We start from the raw sequence: 18,549 nt of genomic DNA on the forward strand, positions 1-18,549 counted from the left end.
GGCAATCAAACCTGACTGAGTCAAGTTCCTTGTTTCACCAATTATTCCTTACCTTCCCTCTTGTTCTTCTGTTGTCAAAATTTTAACTCTTTTTTTTTAAGTTTTGGACCTTTGCAAACTGACATTTCTTTTATTTTTTTCCCTCCAACAATCCCTTGCTTTAGATTATGTTACTCACAGACCCAGAGATTGAGAGCAGTTTATTGATCAGCTCAGACGAAGGAGCAACCTATCAGAAATACCGACTGAACTTCTACATTCATAGCTTGCTTTTCCACCCAAAGCAAGAAGACTGGATCCTGGCATACAGTCAAGACCAAAAGGTGAGTAGGAGTACCATGTTTGAGACTCCAGTGCCTGGTCATCCAAGGAAAAGACTGCTAGTTAATGATGTCTTTATTTCTCCAAAGTGAACATTCTTGTTCTGTGCAGAAGCCTGAAATCTACTAGCTGTATTAAGGGCAGTGATGTAACAGATTGTTTTCTGGAGTTGTATAAATATCTGAAATAGCATATAAAGAAATGATGGACATTAAGACAGACTTTGTGGAGACACAGTTCTTAACCAAATACCTCAGGCTGTAAGAAGACCCTCAAACTATAGAATTTGAGGTAGTTGTTTTCAATCTGTGGAGAAATGGTGATTTTTCTGGATTTTCAATATATAGCTTTTCCGAAACCCTAAACAAGGGAATACTATCTTGAAAAGACTGAGACAGTAGGAACTATCATTTTGCTAAAGTAGTGAAAGAAGTGGCTAAAAGAACATTAGTAATGAAAGTAGATAAAATTAATCATTGCATGGTAATCTCAGGACATTTATTCTCTGATTGCATTTAAAAAGAAAACCATGGGGGCCAAGCAGTAGCACACTGGATTAAGCACACATAGTACCAAGCATGTCCAAGTTTGAGCCCCTGACTCCCCCTCTGCGGGCGGTTGTTTCACAATTGATGAAGCAGGTCTGCAGGTGTATTTCTCTTCCCTTCTCTATCTTCCTCTGCCCTCTCAATTCCTGACTGTTCTATCCAATAAAATGTTTAAAAACAATGCCTCCAGAAGCACTGGATTCATAGTGCTGGCACCAAGCCCCAAAGATAACCCTGGAGGCAAAAGAAAACAAAAAGAAACCCATTACTTAAGTTACCATTAAGTAAGGTATTATTTTGCATGTATGGTAATATATATATATATATATATATATATTACCATATATATATATATGGTATGTATCTCATAACATATATATATATGTTATGAGATACAAACTTATCTATGTATTGCATTTCTTTTCAAATGTCATAATTTAAAAGTTTATTATGTACTCTATACTATAGCTATACTATAAAATAGTTATGGTTCCTAATAGTAAGGATATAGGATTGCCAGGTGTAATGGTAAGAACAGTAATTAAACTTTAAAAGAAAAAAAATGCATATGCTAGTATGAAAAATACTTTAGCCATAAAAACCAAAAGAATAATACCAGGATGGTTTTTGTGAAATGTATAATTTAGTGATGTTATTGTAGGAGAACTTAGAGGAACCATGTGTTATAAATTGCATGCACTTAAAGAAATTGTGAACTAAAGGAAAAAGAAAGAGAAGAAATTGTGAACTTACTTGAGTGAGGAAGATGTTAAAGGATTTTATTTCTCTGGGATTACGTGGAAATGTGAGATTTTGCACAGTGACACAACCCACCTAGCTACTGTACCTGCTTTATTATGTGTAAGACCAAGGTTCAAACCTACTTCCCACTGCACTGAAGGAAGCTTCTGTTCTGTGGTATCTTTGCCTTTCTCCCTGTGTTCTTTCTTTGCTTCTCTCTTAAGCTTTAAACAAAAGTCGGTTTGTAGTGGTGAAGCCCTAATGACAGTAACAACAATAACAAAAAGAAGTAGGAGAATTCTTCCTGAAAGAAAGGAATAGTGAAAGAATTGTCCTAAGGTCTCTAGTGCATGGGTATTTAGGGGAAGTAAACTACAATTCTGAGGACTGGGGCTTTATTCATGCTGTCCTAACTGCCAAATAAAATCCACATTAAGCCTAAAAATAGAAACAATTTACAATTAGTATTTTATTTTCCTCTTGAGCAGCCTGATTACCCTTTCAGCAGGATGTACAATTTCATTCTTGGAGTCAAGCCACAGTGCAGCTGGTCGAGGATGGTACAGTTATCACTGGCAAGGCCTAAGTAGCGCAGGACACAGAATATTAGTCATTTAATCCACTGGGTATTTTGTTTAACAATTGGTTATTGTCCCCCCCCCCCAATGAAAGATACACAGTGAGGAACAGATTTACCTGGCTAAGTGAAAACTTTGCATCATTGCAGTTGAACTGAAGGGAAAGCTCAAAATGTAACCACTCATGTCCCAGCACTTGAAACACTGACTCCCTTGATCATGTTGGCAGAGTGGGTAACCTTGGCATAGTTAGGTCATCTGAAGATCACCTTGGTCCCAAGTCATTCCTCATGGTAAATAGTAATTAGTGTCAGATTCCTTTGCCATTTGTATGAATAATTACAATTGCGGGTGTATGGAGAAAAAATATTAGGTAGACTCCACATCTATTTTAAGTACTCCACATGCTACAGTGTTTATATAAAATAACAATCAAAAATCTTTCAATCTATCTGGAAAATTCTCGCTGTAGAGAAGAAGAATACACGTGAGTTCACCAAAATAGTATGAGAGACCTAAAAGGCTGTCTCATTTATATATAATAGATACCCAGCAAAATAAAGGTATGGGTTATTGAAATTGGTATCTCAAAGCTCTGGAAGTGGAAGTGTTAATATCATCTGGATCTTAATGATTATGTTGTATTTCTGTTGAGGGATGGATATATTTTACACTAGAGAAAGTTTATAAAATTGGAAAAATCGTGTTTCTGTCTGAAACTGAAATTTATGAAAGCTAATTATATCTATATTTCTTTTTTAAAGATTTTATTTATTTATGAGCAAGATAGAAGGAGAAGGAAAGAACTAAACCTCACTCTGGCACTTGTGCTGCTGGGGATCGAACTCAGGACCTCTTGCTTGAGAATCCAAAGCTTTATCATTGTGCCATCTCCAGAACCACTCTATATTTCTTTATTTGGAACCTAATCCTGATTTTTTAAAAAATTGTTTGACTCATAGGTAAACTTATTTTAGTTTTGCTGATTAGGAGGTCTTTTATAAGTGTGGATGAAAATGATGTGTTCAAAGCTATAGATGACCAATAATAACTCAATCGAAATAGACAAATGAACTGTGGTAAAGTAAGATCAAAAACAAGGAGATCAGTTAGGATGCTAATACAGATGGTCCTATTCTGGACTTAAAAACATCTTGTGTGGCCACAGAACAAGTTAATTCTAACATTTTTGATCTGGAAGAAATCTTAACAGTCTTTGTTCTGTATGAAGCTGTATTGCTGAAAATCTCAGAAGTTAATGATTTATTTTTCCAAAGAGGACAAAACACTACCCAATATCACAAAATTAAATTGTCAAAGAAAATAAAAAACGTACATCAAAGTTGGTGGCATTGGGTAGGGGGGACAGCTTATACAAAAAACTTTCATGTCTGGAACTCTCAGGTCCCAGGTTCAAACCCCTTGAGGAGAGAGAGAGAGAAAGAGAGAGATAGAGAGAGAGAAGGAGAAAGATAGAGAGATCAGAGTTTACTTTATCACTGTCAGACAGGGATCAGCCATATACACTCTACCCACTGAGTTATTTTCTTTTTCTCTTTTTTTTTTTAATTTAAGAAAGGATAAATTAACAAAACCATAGGGTAGGAGGGGTACAACTCCACACAATTCCCACCACCCAATCTCCATTTCCCACCCCCTCCCCTGATAGCTTTCCCATTCTCTATCCCTCTGGGAGCATGGACCCAGGGTCTTTGTGAGTTGCAGAAGGTGGAAGGTCTGGCTTCTGTAATTGCTTCCCCGCTGAACATGGGTGTTGACTGGTCGGTTCATACTCCCAGTCTGCCTCTCTCTTTCCCTATTAGGGTGGGTCTCTGGGGAAGCGGAGCTCCAGGACACATTGGTGGGGTCTTCAGTCCAGGGAAGCCTGGCCGGCATCCTGATGACATCTGGAACCTGGTGACTGAAAAGAGAGTTAACATACAAAGCCAAACAAATTGTTGAGCAATCATGGACCCAAAGCCTGGAATAGTGGAGAGGGAGTGTTAGGGGAATACTCACTGCAAACACTAGTGTACTTCTGCTTTCAGGTATATATTTTGTAGTAGTTTATGAATATGTGTGAACATATCCTCTCTCTCACAGAAAGTGGTGTATATCTAGGTTTTGGGACTTTGTTAGAAAGTGAACCACTTGGGATGGAATTAGAGTATACTATGAAAGGAAAGGTCTCACCCAAGTAATGAAGCTGAAGGGTTGTCATTCCACACGTGAAGTCTCTGGACACAGTCTGAAGTGAAGCACGTTGAGGTGGCAATCATTGCGTTGATTAGGTTGCGATCAGCAGATGCAATATTATTTGATATGGATTGGGATAGGTATACAGGAAAGTGGGCCCTATCCAAGGGTTCCAGGACTGGGGGAAGTAGAGGCTCTATAGTGGAGATGTGAGTTTCCTGCTGTAATTTGGTCAGCTCCAGCTTTTAGTTTCCCTTTCAGATCTTCTTACTCAACTTCTGTTGATAAGTGGGATCATCCCATACTCATTTTTATTTTTCTGACTTAGCTCACTTAACATAATTCCTTCTAGCTCTGTCCAAGATGGGTCAGAGAAGGTGGGTTCATTGTTTTTGATAGCTGCATAGTATTCCATTGTGTATATATACCACAGCTTTCTCAGCCACTCATCTGTTGTTGGGCACCTGGGTTTCTTCCAGGTATTAGCTACTATGAATTGTGCTGCTATGAACATAGGAGTACACACCTCTTTTTGGTTGGGTGTTATGGAGTCCTTGGGGTATAATCCCAGGAGAAGAATTACTTGATCATATGGAAGGTCCATGTCTAGCCTTGTGAGAGTTTTCCAGACTGCTCTCCACAGAGGCTGTACCAATTTACATTCCCACCAGCAATGCAGAAGGGGTTCCTATGTCCCCACAGCCGCTCCAGCATTTGTTGCTGCTGTCCTTTTTGATGTATGCCATTCTTACAGGAGTGAGGTGGTATCTTAGTGTTGTCTTAATTTGCATTTCTCTGACAATCAGTGACCTAGAGCAGTTTTTCATATGTTTGTTAGCCTTTTTGATCTCCTCTGAGGTGAATGTTTTGTTCATATCCTCTGCCCATTTTTGGATGGGGTCATTTGCTTTTTTGGTGCTATGTTGGCTGAGCTCTTTATATATTTTGGTGATTAGTTTCTGGTCGAATGTATGGCATGTGAAGATCTCCCATTCTGTGAGGAGTCTCTTTGTTTGTTTAATAGTTTTTTTGGATGTGCAGAAGCTTTTCAATTTGATGTAGTCCCATTGGTTTGTTTCTGCTTTAGTCTTCCTTGCAATTGGGTTTGATTCATCAAAGATGTCCTTGAGGTGTAGGTGGGAAAGTGTTTTACCAATGTTTTCCTCTAAGTATTTGATTGTTTCTGGTCTAACATTTGGGTCTTTGATCCATTTGCAGTTGATTTTTGTTTCTGGTGAGATAAAGTGGTTCAGTTTCATTCTTCTGCATGTTACAACCCAGTTTTCCCGACCATTTATTAAAGAGAGCCTCCTTCTTCCATTTAATCCATTGGGCCCCCTTATCAAAGACTAGATGTCCATAGGTGTGGGGCTTTATTTCTGGGCTTTCAATTCTGTTCCACTGGTCTGTGTGCCTATTTTTGTTCCAGTATCATGCTGTTTTGATGATGATGGCTTTATAATATAGTTTAATGTTTGGGAGTGTGATGCCTCCATTTCTGTTTCTTTTCCTCAAGATGGTTTTGGCAATTCTAGGTGTTTTCAGGTTCCAGATAAATGATTATAGTGTTTGTTCTATTCTCTTAAAGAAGCTTGGTGGAACTTTGATGGGTATTGCATTGAATTTGTATATGGCTCTGGGGAGAATATTCATTTTGATGATATTTATTCTTCCAATCCATGAGCATGGGATATCTTTCCATTTCTTGGTATCAGTTTCTATTTCCTTGAGTAGCGACTGATAGTTTTCAGCATACAAGTCTTTCACTTCTTTGGTCAACTTTATTCCTAGGTATTTGATTGATTTTGCTGAAACAGTAAATGGGAGTGATTTCTGGATGTCTTCTTCTTCAGATTTAGTGTTTGCATAAAGAAATGCCACTGATTTTTGTACATTGATTTTGTAGCCTGACACCTTGCTATATTGCCTAATAACTTCCAATAGTTTTCTGCTGGATTCTTTAGGTTTTTCTATGTATACTATCATATCATCTGCAAATAGTGAGAGCTTGACTTCTTTCCTTCTAATCTGTATTCATTTGATTTCTTTCTCTTGCCTGATTGCTATGGCAAGAACTTCCAATACTATGTTGAAGAGTACTGGTGACAGTGGACAGCCCTGTCTAATCCCCGATCTGAGGGGGAATGCTTTCAGCTTCTGTCCATTGAGTATGATGTTGGCTGTAGGTTTGCTATATATAGACTCCACTATCTTGAGGAATTTCCCATCTATTCCCATTTTTTTGTAGAGTTTTGAGCATGAATAGGTGTTGGATTTTGTCAAAGGCTTTCTCTGCATCTATTGAGATAATCATGTGGTATTTGGCTTTGCTTTTATTGATGTGGTGAATGACATTGATTGACTTACAGATGTTGAACCAGCCTTGCATTCCTGGGATGAATCCCACTTGATCGTGATGGACAATCTTTTTGATATGCTGTTGTATCCGGTTGGCCAAGATCTTGTTTAATATCTTGGCATCTATGTTCACCAGAGATATTGCTCTGTAGTTTTCCTTCTTTGTTCTGTCCCTATCAGCTTTTGGTATCAGGGTGATTTTGGCTTCATAGAAGGTGGAAGGGAGTATTCCTGTTTCTTCAATCTTATGGAAAAGCTTAAGAAGTATTGGTACTAACTGTTTCCTGGATGTTTTGTAGAATTCATTTGTGAAGCCATCTGGTCCAGGACTTTTGTTGTTGGGGAGATTCTTAATAACGGTTACAATTTCTTTGTCTGTGATTGGTGCATTCAGATTTTGTAGTTCTTCTTGGTTCAGTTTTGGAAGGCCATAAGTTTCTAGGAATTGATCCATTTCTTACAGGTTCTCTAGTTTGGTGGCGTATTGTTCTTCATAGAAGTTTCACATTATTCTCTGGATTTCTGTGGTGTCAGTTGTGATATCTCCTCCATCATTTACAATTCTATTAATTTGAGTCTTCTCTCTTTTTTGTTTAGTGAGCCTGGCTAGGGGTTTGTCAATTTTGTTGATTCTTTCAAATAACCAACATTTGGCTTCATTGATCGTTTGTATGGTTCTTTTATTTTCGATGTTGTTTATTTCTGCTCTAATTTTAGTGATTTCTGTCCTTCTGCTTGCTTTAGGGTTCCTTTGTTCCTCTTCCTCTAAATCCTTGAGGTGTGCAGTAAGGTCGTTCATTTGAGCTTCTTCTTGGTGTTTAATATGTGATTGTATGGCTATAAGTTTCCCTCTCAGTACTGCTTTAGCTGTGTCCCCAATATTTTGATAGTTTGTGTCTTCATTTTCATTTGTTTCCAGGAACATTTGAATATACTGCTTGAGTGAATCTCCGACCCAGTGTTCTTAAGGAGTATGTTTTTTAGTTTCCAAATTCTGTGACTTTTAATAATTTTGTTTGTTGTTAAATGTTAGTTTTACTCCACTGTGGTCTGAGAAGATACTTGGGATGATTTCGATGCTCTTGAATTTACTGATGCTGTCTTTGTGGCCTAACATGTGGTCTATCCTTGAGTATGTGTTATGTGGATTTGAAAAGAAGGTGTATTCCAGTTTTTTGGGGTGAAGGTCTCTGAAAATGTCCAAGAGGTCTAGTCTGTCAATCTATTCATTCAATTCTCTTGTGTCTTTATTGGTTCTCTGCTTTGTTGATCTGTCTAAGTGTGAGAGTGGGGTATTGAAGTCTCCCACTATTATTGTATTACTATTGATGTATTTTTGAAATTATTTCCGTATGTGCTTGACATATTTAGATGGTCCCTTATTAACATCCCTCATAGATGTTAATAATTGTTAAGTCTTCTTGGCTGATTGATCCTCTAATTATTATGTAATGTCCTTGCCTATCTTTCATTACTTTATTTAATTTAAAATCTATTGTGTCTGAGATGAGAATGGCTGTTCCTGCCCTTTTTTGTGGTCCGTTAGCCTGTATGATAGTTTTCCATCCTTTCACTTTAAGTCTGTGTTTATCTTGTTGTGACAGATGGGATTCTTGCAAGCAACATATGGTTGGGTTATGTTTTCTGATCCATCTCCCCACCCTGTGCCTTTTGATGGGTGAGTTTAAGCCATTGACGTTTATTGATATTGTGGATTTAATGTATTATAGTGCCATCGTTCAAAAAAAATTTTTGTTTGCTCTGATATATTGCAAGTATTATAGTGATGTTCTTGTTTATAAGAGGTCTTTTAGAACCTCTTTCAGGGCCGGCTTGGTGATGGTTGCCTCCTTTAACTGTTGTTTGTCTAAGAAGGTTTTGATCCCTCCATCTAGTTTGAATGAAAGTCTAGCAGGATATATTATCCTTGGTTGAAACCCTTTTTCATTCAGGGCTTGATAGATATCTTGCCATTCCCTTCTGGCTTTTAGAGTTTGAGTGGAGAAGTCTGCAGATAATCTTATGGTGACTTTTCCCTTATATGTGACTTTTTGTTTCTCTCTTGCAGCCTTTAGGATCCTTTCTTTATCCTTACTTCTTCTCATTGTGACTATAATATGTCTTGGTGTCTTCACGTCTGGGTTGATTCTGTTTGGTACTCTCTGGGCCTCTTTAATCTTTATGTTTTTTCTGTTATTCAGGTCTGGGAAGTTTTCTTCTATTAATTCCTCTAGAATGTTTGTTTCCCCTTCCTCACTTTCTTCCTCTGGCAGGCCAAGTATATGAATGTTACTTCTTTTGAGATCATCCCATATGTCTCTGTTGTTGTTTTCAGTGTCTCTCAATCTCTTTTTAAGCTCTTTCACCTCTTTCTTCATTTTCTCTAACTTATCCTCTGTCTGACTAATTCTGTTTTCTGCTTCTGTTAGTCTGCTTTCCCTTGCCTCAGCTTCTTTCTTCACTACAGCTATTTCAGCTTTCAGTTCTCTAATTGCCTCAAGATAATCAGTATTTTCCTTGGGGGTCTCAACTGTTGTTTCCCTAATACTGCCATTCCTTTCCTCCAATGTTGTTTTCATTTCTGTGATTAATAAGTTTATTATTCCTTGCATACTTTTCTTATCTATGGTTACTTCTGGCTGATTTGTAGTTTCTTCTGGGCTCTTATCTTCATTCATTGGAGTAGCAGTTTTATTTGTTTTTGATCCACCCATTTTTTTGATTTATGTGTTTCTTATTTTTATGCTCTGTTGTTCCTCAGTTGTTGTGTCTTGAGTACAAGCAACACTGTACTAAATACCTTTATGACAAATGCACTCACCCACCTCAGGAATTACAATAGCAACTGAAGCAAGTTTTGAAGCAGTTTAATCACTACCAGTTAGCCAAACAATGTCTCCAGTCCGTGAAAAGTAGCAACCAAGTCCAAGTGAAGAAGAAAGAGAAAAGAAAGAAGGGATAGCAAGAATAGACAGTTATGCAAATCTACAATCCACTGTATATTCTAGGGCTAACAAGAGGAGAAAGGGAAGTAGACTAGAGATACACACATAGTGAGTCCACTCTGAGTCAGATTTCTTCCCCAAAATAATTCACAAATTCAGAAAGGCAAAGAAGAAGGAAGAAGTGTATGACAAGATTAAAAAAAAGAGAGAGAGAGAAAGAAAAGATAAGAAAAAGAACTGTAATTAAAGAGCAGTGAAAGGAAAGGTTTTTTTTAATTGATTACTTTATTTTTTATTTATTTATTTTTTAATTAGCTAGGAGGCGGAAGAAGGGGAGAGTCTGTAGAGGAGGTAGGAGTAACGAGACAAGTTCCTTTCACAATAGATAAGATGCCCACTAACCTAGCAATGAAAGATACCCTAAGAGTTGATTCTGATCAACCTAAAGGGGGGGGGGGAAGATATATGCCTTTATATAATATTAATAATAAAATAGAGCAGGGTAAAAAAAAACCCTGTCCCAGATTGCCTCACGCCTCCATAGCAGAGGCAGATGATTGTTAAGAAAAAAAAAAACCCTCAGGACTAGACAAGGATAGCAGGAATAGACAGTTATGCAAATCTACTATCCACTGTATATTCTAGGGGTAGCTAAAGGATGAAGGGAAGTTGAGCAGAGATACTCACAGAGAGAGTCCACTCTGAGTCATATTTCTTCCCCCAAATAATTCCCAAACGTGCATCAGTGAATTCAGAAAGCTGTAGGATTAAGGAAGAAAGTATGACAAGAATGAGAAAAAGAAAAAAAAAAGAGAGAAAGAAAAAAGAAAAAGATAAGAAAAAGAACAGTAATAAAAGAGTGGTGAAAGGAAAGAGTTTTTTATTTATTTATTTTTGATTATTTAATTAGCTATGCGGGGGTGGGTGGAGGGAGGGGAGCTGCCTGAGCAGAGGCAGCTGGTTGGCTACTTAGAAAGAATAAAGGCTAGAGGTTTCAGAAGGGAATAGATTTAGAATGAATGATACTCCCTGGTGAGACAGGAATCTTGGTAAAGAATGAAGCTCAGCAGGGGAGCCTGCTAGGAGCTGGTCCCCAGGGACTGGTTATGGGGGGGAGGGGAGGTGGCGAGCTTTGGGAATAATAATTTAAAAGAAAAATTTTTTTTCCCTTTCTTTCTACTCTATTTTTTAACCCAAATTAAGTTATAGTCACCTCCTTGGTGTCACCACTAGGACCCCTTATTGACCGGCCTACTAAAGGCAGAAAATCCTACCGTTTCCAGAAGATGTGGTCAGAGCTCAAGCCACTAGCAGCTTCTCAGTCCACCATCTTCCGGGAACCTCCCCACTGTGTTATTTTCATGGGGTTCTCATTATTGAGGACTAGCAGATGGGCAGGATCCAACCTTTCTGTTAAGTACTCTGTTTCTCCAGGAGACAATGAAGGAAAAATTATCCTGAAAAAAAAAAATTGTGAGGACTGAGAGACAGATCACTTGGTAGTACTAATTTACTATATAGAGGACTGGACTCAATTTCTCAGCACTACACTGGAGCACCATGTATTACAGCAGGTTCTGTGGTTTCTCTCCCTCTCTGCCCCTCTATCTCTGTCTGAAATTAAAAGGAAAGCAAAAAAAAAAAAAGAAGAAGAAAGAAAAAGTGTCTTCTGAGAGTAATGAAATTTCACAGCTGTATGAAGTACTAGTGCCAAAACATGTAGGTTATCTGCTCTGAAGAGTTAAAGCTAGAAAAAAAGATTCATGTCAGAATAACAGAATGAGGAGCAGTGTGTTGATTGACAGAGGAGTGAGCTACAGCTATCAGTGGGAGGTGCTGGCTGGAAGTCAAGTTGAGAGGGTCTGTGACCACTCAAGTAGATCAGTGATATGGAAATAATAGTTGGCAATCACCCATGGCTTATGGAACTTTTAACACTGATGAGATGCAGCAGTGAGCACCAAAGGGGCCCCCATGCTGGTGTTGGCAGGCCAATAATTGTATGTGCCCAGGAAGAGGGAACATTTATTATTTTATATAAGTATTGTTTATCATTTTTTCTGTGACAGCTACAATTGCTGCTGCTTTGGAATTTTCAGTAAACATCTTAACTTCAGCACTAGTGTTCAAAACTTTGTTAGGGTTATACTACCTTCTAGTGGACAGGATTCACAGATAAAATGCACTGCCTCTTAGAAAGTGCCTTATTAAGATAGTGACTCCTTGAAAATTCAACTATGGTCTTCCCCTATTCTCTCTCTTATTTTCTGTCCTCTTTTAGTTTATAGATATATACTCTCTTATTTGAATACACAGTTAGTTTTGGTTTTATTTTTTTTTATTTCCCTGTTTATAGCTTTGTCAGTTTCAATGAATTACAGTCCTAAGGTCCTGAAGAGATATTCTGAAGCTCTAGCTTTCAGGATAAAGCCCAGATGGGCAATAGTGTTCTTCTATGACCACGTTTTATCTTGAGTGTCCAAAGATCTAATAGAGGATTTTTGATGGGATCATTTGGGGGACTCAATAGTTGTGTTGAGCAGATTGTTCTTTTTGGTCCAAGATAGAGTGTCGCTAGCCATCATTTCCCTAGGAAGCCAGATTTTTACATAAATTTAAAAATTATTTTCTAATCAGAGAGAAATATAGCCAAAAGCACCCAGAATTTATAAAATTGAGTTCTTCTGGTGTTGCAGTATTTTTGTTCTTAGAAAGAGAAATCTATGATACTTAAGCCTAGGTGATTATCAAGAGGAAGGGGGGGGGGAAGCTTTCTTGAATGGTTTTATGACTCTTCAGGAAAACCTAGAATGACCAGAGGGGAAAGGTTTGCTGTCTTTTTCCATATGCTATTTTAAACTTTAGGATCCTTATTGGGAGATACCGGGTAGCTAAATTCCTTAGCCTCTGAAAGATTTGTTAATAATGTACCTTTTATGGTTGCTGAGACAGCATAGTGGTTTCCCAAAGAAATTTTCATGACTGAGACTTCCAAGTCCCCGGTTCAATCTTTAGCCCCACCACCAGATAGTGTTGATTTGTTCTCTTGCCTGTCTATCTACCTACCTACTCACCTACCTCTTACATTAAATAGATAGATAGATAGATAGATAGATAGATAGATAGATAGATAGATAGATAATAATGTGTGTTTTGAAAAACCTGGAATTTCTAGAAACAAACATTTCAGTCACTCTAGAAATCTTGTATCATATTTTCAAAAAAATGATGGTGCCATTTCTTTGAGAATTATATCAAGTTTATACATAATACTTTATAGTAATTAGAAATAGTTCAGTTATCTATGATCCAGTGAGTAAATAAATAAATACCAGTATAATTATAAAAAGGAATACTGCTTAGCTCTAAAGAAAAGTTCAAGCTAATCATAAGGGATTTTAAAAATAGTAAGCCCCTTGAAAATACTTCTTTCATGCAAAAAGTACATGTAGCTAAATATTTAACAGTAAGAATGAGAATACTGGTTATCGTTGAAAAAGAGGTGTAAAATCACTAGCAGTGTCCAAGCATATAATATGTATCTTTTTATTTTTTTCAGTCACTTTACTGAGAAAATGATGATTTACAAGATTTCTGTTGTCACAGAGTTTAAGTTTTTCATCTGCCCAAGATCAGTACCAGCATGCCGCTGTTGCTTCCACCAAATAATCATTTTGCCATGATTATCTCAATAAATGCAGAGAAAGCCTTTGACAAAATTCAAAACCTTTCATGATCAAAACACTACAAAAGATGGTGTCATTTAAATCCACACTGTTCAGATCCCTTACAAAACAACCATGAATCACCACAGACACTTGGAAGAATGTCATGTTGCTATTTGTTTGTTTGTTTATCTATTTATCTATCTGTTATTTAAGGTATTCAAATAGTGGGCAACCCAAGCATTCTTTTGTTCCTTTGTATTTAAAAACAGGAACAGATCGCAGACAGATTTTTATCACTTTACTGCTGGTTTTCCACTACTTTCCTGTATCACTACAGGAAACCACCCAAGGAAGACTGAGTAGCAGACTGAGTCTGCCAGATTACATCTTTATTTTAATTTGGCAATAAACTAGTGTACAAACTGTGCTATAAAACATTGCCTCCAATAGCATCTCTCAGTCTGTCTTAAACACCTCACTAAACATGATATTTTGGGAAACATTTTAAATGAGAGAAAACAAAACGCAGATGTGACTGAAAGGAAAAAGAAAAACTGAAGAGAAATATAGGAAAGTGCTAGATAGACATCAACTTTGCCAACCATTCTAGGCACTGAGTTCTTGGCCACACCGTTAGAAGACCATATTGAAGGAGAGATTTGTTGGAGAGGGGAATCTGCACAGTTGTAAACTAGATATGAACACTTCAAGATTCAGACTGCTGAGAAACTGGTATCTGGGGAGATGGAACACCCTTACTGTATTCTGTGTAGGCAAAGCAGCTCTGCAGAAGGTTCTGCTGCCCTTACCAAATAAAGAGTTCTGTGTATTGTATTTTTTTCTCCATATTCTCATGAATGTCCAAGTCCATCCAAGCCATTACCTCATTTCCTATAAAGGAAAGCAAAAATATTCTGAAAGTAAAGTAGCTACTTGTTGTGTGAAAGTAGAGAGAAAGAAACCTGTCCAGATTCAAAGAGGGAAGCGGTATGGGTTGAGGATAAGCTCCTGCTTGCTGTTCTTGCCCCAGAGGATGACAAATCCAATGACACTAGACATCCAATGACAAATCCAATGACACTAGACTTTTCTGAGAGAGAAAGAATCTTTCTTTGTTTAAAATGTGTATTTGTATTTGTATTTGAATAGGAAAGCTATCAGGGGAGGGGCTGGGCTCTGGAGTTCTGGTGGTGGGAACTGTGTAGAGTTGTACCCCTCTTATCCTATGTTTTATCAATGTCTCCTTTTTATAAAAGAAAGAAAGAGGAAGGAAGGAAGGAAGGAAGGAAAAAGAAAGAAAGAAAGAAAGAAAGAAAGAAAGAAAGAAAGAAAGAAAGAAAGAAAGAAGAAGGAAAGAAAGAAAGAAAACTTTCCTATTCTTTATCCCTCTGGGAACATGGACCCAGGGTCATTGTGGGTTGTAGAAGGTGGAAGGTCTGGCTTCTGTAATTGCTTCCCCACTGAACATGGGCATTGACAGGTTGATCCATACTCCCAGCCTGCCTCTCTCTTTCCCTAGTGGGGCAGGTATCTAGGGAGGCAGGACTCCAGGACACATGGTGAAATTGTTTGTCCAGGGAGGTCAGGTTGGCATCATCATAGCATCTTGAACATGATGGCTGAAGAAGCATTAAGATATAAAGCAGAGTGGTCTGGGAGGTGGTGCAGTGATAAAGCTTTGGACTCTCAAGCATGAGGTCCTGAGTTCAGTCCCCAGCAGCATATGTACTAGAGTGATGTCTGGTTCTTTCTCTCTCCTCCTATTTTTCTCATAAATAAATAATTTTTTAAGAAAAGTTATAAATCAGAAACAATTGTTGACTAACCTAAAGACAAGAGTAGTAGCCGATGAGATTTGGGGGTCTCCATTTTGGAAAAAGCTAGTAAGTCTATTTTAGGTATATTCCAAGGGTCCCAAAACTTCACTAGTTTTTGCCTGAACCTGACATCTAATATGCAGGTGGACCCAAGGTATTGTCTAGGAGGATGATGTTGTGGATGGAAAAAGGGCTAGAAAGCTGCATCAGGGAAGAGAGTAGCTCCCAAATATGAGAAAAATACATAAATATTGTTAACTGTAAACCCCATGGATTTAATCTGAGACCCATATTCATCACTTCCCCACTTTCTATAAAGTCGATATTTCTCGCAGTCCTGGAACCTCTGGGGTAGGGCTAGCTCTCCTGCATGCGACTCTCAATTCATACTAATTAGTACTACATCTGCTGATCTCAACCTAATCAGTGCAACCAGTACCACCTTGGCATGTTTCACTTCAGACTGTGTCCACAGACATCAGGCATGGAATGTCAGCCCTCCAGCTTCATTACTCTGGTGAGACCTTTCCTAGCTCACAGGACTCCTTGATTCTGTTTTGGATGGTGCACTTCCTAATAAAGCCTCAAAACTAGATGTAGAACAGGGCCCATGAGACAGGCCATGTGTACACATGTATCCATAAATTAGGGGAAAATATAGACCTTAAAGCAAAAGTGCACAATAGTGTGCAGTGAGTCAGTGGATTCACCGAGCAACTAAAAAGACCTAGAAAAGACAATATAAAGTACCTAATCAGATGGTTTCTACTTAGACTTAGACACTCTCCTCACCTACTTCCTATTTCACTTCCCTCAATCACTCCAAAACCAACCATGTCAGACAAAGTAAGGACTACAAAAGCTGGATGAAGGCAAGAGACTGACAGACTTCAATGCTGGCTCTTTGGTCACTACCTGGCCAGCCCATCACCCGGGACTCTCTTCAGGGAATCCTGCGATTCCCACACAGCCATGATGAGCCTAGACCTCTAATAAATCCTCTCTCCACTGTCACTGGTCCTCTCCATCAGGAACAATGTACCCCTTTGGTACCCCTTTGTGGGCCCCTATAGGACCTTGCCCTCAGTGTGAATCAACAATGATAGGGGCTGTTCCATTCTCTGAAGGGAGGTTGGGCAATGTACTCTACCACTTGAGGAAGATGGGTCCTGAAATTAGTGCAGCCTAGAATGTTCCTAGCCATGACCACAGAATATGAGCTCAGACCTACTGGGATGCAAAGGTTCCACAATCTCCTGCCATGAATATGGATCTCTTTTTCTTTTATGTCTCCCCTAATCTTTACCTTACTTCTATTCCTGAATTTCCCTATTGACTTTATTTCTGAAAGCACATAAGATATCCAGATGTATGATCAGTTCTTTGGAGAGAAGACAAAGCCTCAAAGACAGTGTAGTAAGTCCCAGTTCATTTTGTGGCTATTCTAGAATATTTGGATTCTGATATTGTCTCACATAATCTGAAGATCTATGAATCTAAGTAATAGCACACAGGAATATGTTTGATTCCTGATCTCATCTATATTCCATAGAATCACAGTTTATGAAAGAAAGAAGAAAATCCTCAAGCTTGCACATGGATCTGCATTCAACTTCTTGATACATACATAAGATATACATAAAACATAACATGCCTTTAGAGGGGGAAAACAGTGTTCAGGGAAATAGTTCAGTCTATAGAGTGCTTGTGTTGTAAGCCTGTAGCGCCTGGTTTCATCCCTAGCATCACAGGTACTGCAGAGATACTTTGGCTTCTCTCTCTCTGCCTCTCTCTCTCTCTCTCTCTTTCTCATAAAGTCTGTCTGAATTAAATACAATATTATAAAATAAAAGGAAAAAATGTTGTGATATAGAAAGCTCATATCCCATATGATTGAAGCCCTAAATCACCCACTGGGATCCTCTGTGTAAATGAAGGATGACTTTGAGAAAATCATATATGGTGACAGGAAATGAAAACCATACTTGCAATGTGTTTTATAGCATGTAATAAAATTTTAGTAGCTTGCATGAAATTAAATTTCAAAAAGAACAACTTTTAGTCCTGTCCTTGTATCTACTGATCTTGCAGTTGTGTTTAAAGTTTTAAATTCATTCTTTCAAAAATAAATCAGTTCCCTTTATTTAATTTTTTTATAATATTTTACTTCTTCCTGGTTGAGTCCTAACAGAGGAGCATTGCTTATTGCCATTGCTTTCAATGCCAGCATTCATCCTGCTAGATAGCTGACCTGGGAGGTTATCTGCTTTGACTTGAATGACCCGGATTCTAACCTTGTCCCCACCACCTTTCAGTGATGTACCTTCAGTGCTGTGATGTCTTTTCCTTTGTCTCTATGTGTGTTTCTTTCTGAAAAGTCAGTCCAAGCAGTGGAACTATCCCTGACACTGACAAAAAATAAACAAGCAAAATGCTGGCATCCCTTGGAAAATAATGATTATTTAATAAGAAAATAAATCTCTGCCTTTTCAAAAATGTAATGGTGCTGGTTTCTCTCCATGGAGAGATTCTAGCAGAGCATCAGCACTCTATTATTTAAGAACTCCAACAGGTCCTAAATTTCATAGTTCCTCAAAATGTAAGCAATAGCAGTATCTGGATCATAGGCCTCTTTGAAGATGCTGAGGTAATGCCTGTAGAACACTTAACACATAGACTGGCACATAGTGGGTTTTGCATAGATGCAGGTGAATATAGCAATCAACAACCTAGGAAATAAGCAAACTAGGGTGATGTGTTTTATTGGGACACAAGGCGGCAATAACAGCAGTGCAGTTTCTTCTCAAGGATTGCATTAAAATATTGGCACTTTTAGAAGCCAGGCAGTGACCCACCTGGTTAAGCATGCACAGTACTATGTGCAAGGGTCCAAGCAGAGACCTGGGTTTAAGCCCCGGCTCCCCCACCTGCAGCAGGGATGCTTCACAAGTGGTGAAGCAGGTCTGCAGTTGTCTACCTTTCTCTCTCCCCCTCTCCCTTACTCTCTTCTCAATTTCTCTCTGTTCTGTTGAATAAAATGGGGGGTGGGGTGGGGAGTGCTCACCAAGAACAATGGCTTTATAGTGCCAGCACTGTGGCCCAGCAATAACCCTGGAAGCAAAAGAAAGAAAAAAGAAAGAGAAAGAAAGAAAAAAAGATTGGTACTTTAGCCAATGCTGAATATTTTTTTGTACTAGATCACTAACAGTTACCATGGTATGAGAATGAATGAGGCAAGAAAGAACCAGGGTAAGATGTTTAAAAAAAATGTTGTTTATAATAATAGCATACCTTTAAATATTAAGACATGTATCTAAGAGTGACTTTATTATCATTATTTTTTTACTAGAGCTAGCAGCCCCTTCTTGTCAAAAGGG

At 38.2% G+C, this 18,549-nt stretch overlaps 1 protein-coding gene across 3 annotated transcripts in view; it reads left to right on the forward strand.

Annotated features, from left to right (window-relative positions):
* Positions 1-18,549, forward strand: part of SORCS1 (sortilin related VPS10 domain containing receptor 1) — a 633,466-nt gene that overhangs the window by 408,608 nt on the left and 206,309 nt on the right. For all 3 annotated transcript variants that reach the window (XM_060171368.1, XM_060171370.1, XM_060171369.1), the window contains exon 4: positions 165-323. In XM_060171368.1, coding sequence (XP_060027351.1) covers positions 165-323 — 159 coding nt within the window. The remainder of the gene's footprint in view (positions 1-164; positions 324-18,549) is intronic.

This window comes from Erinaceus europaeus, chromosome 14, assembly GCF_950295315.1.
Source record: "Erinaceus europaeus chromosome 14, mEriEur2.1, whole genome shotgun sequence".
NCBI classification, from domain to species: Eukaryota; Metazoa; Chordata; class Mammalia; order Eulipotyphla; family Erinaceidae; genus Erinaceus; species Erinaceus europaeus.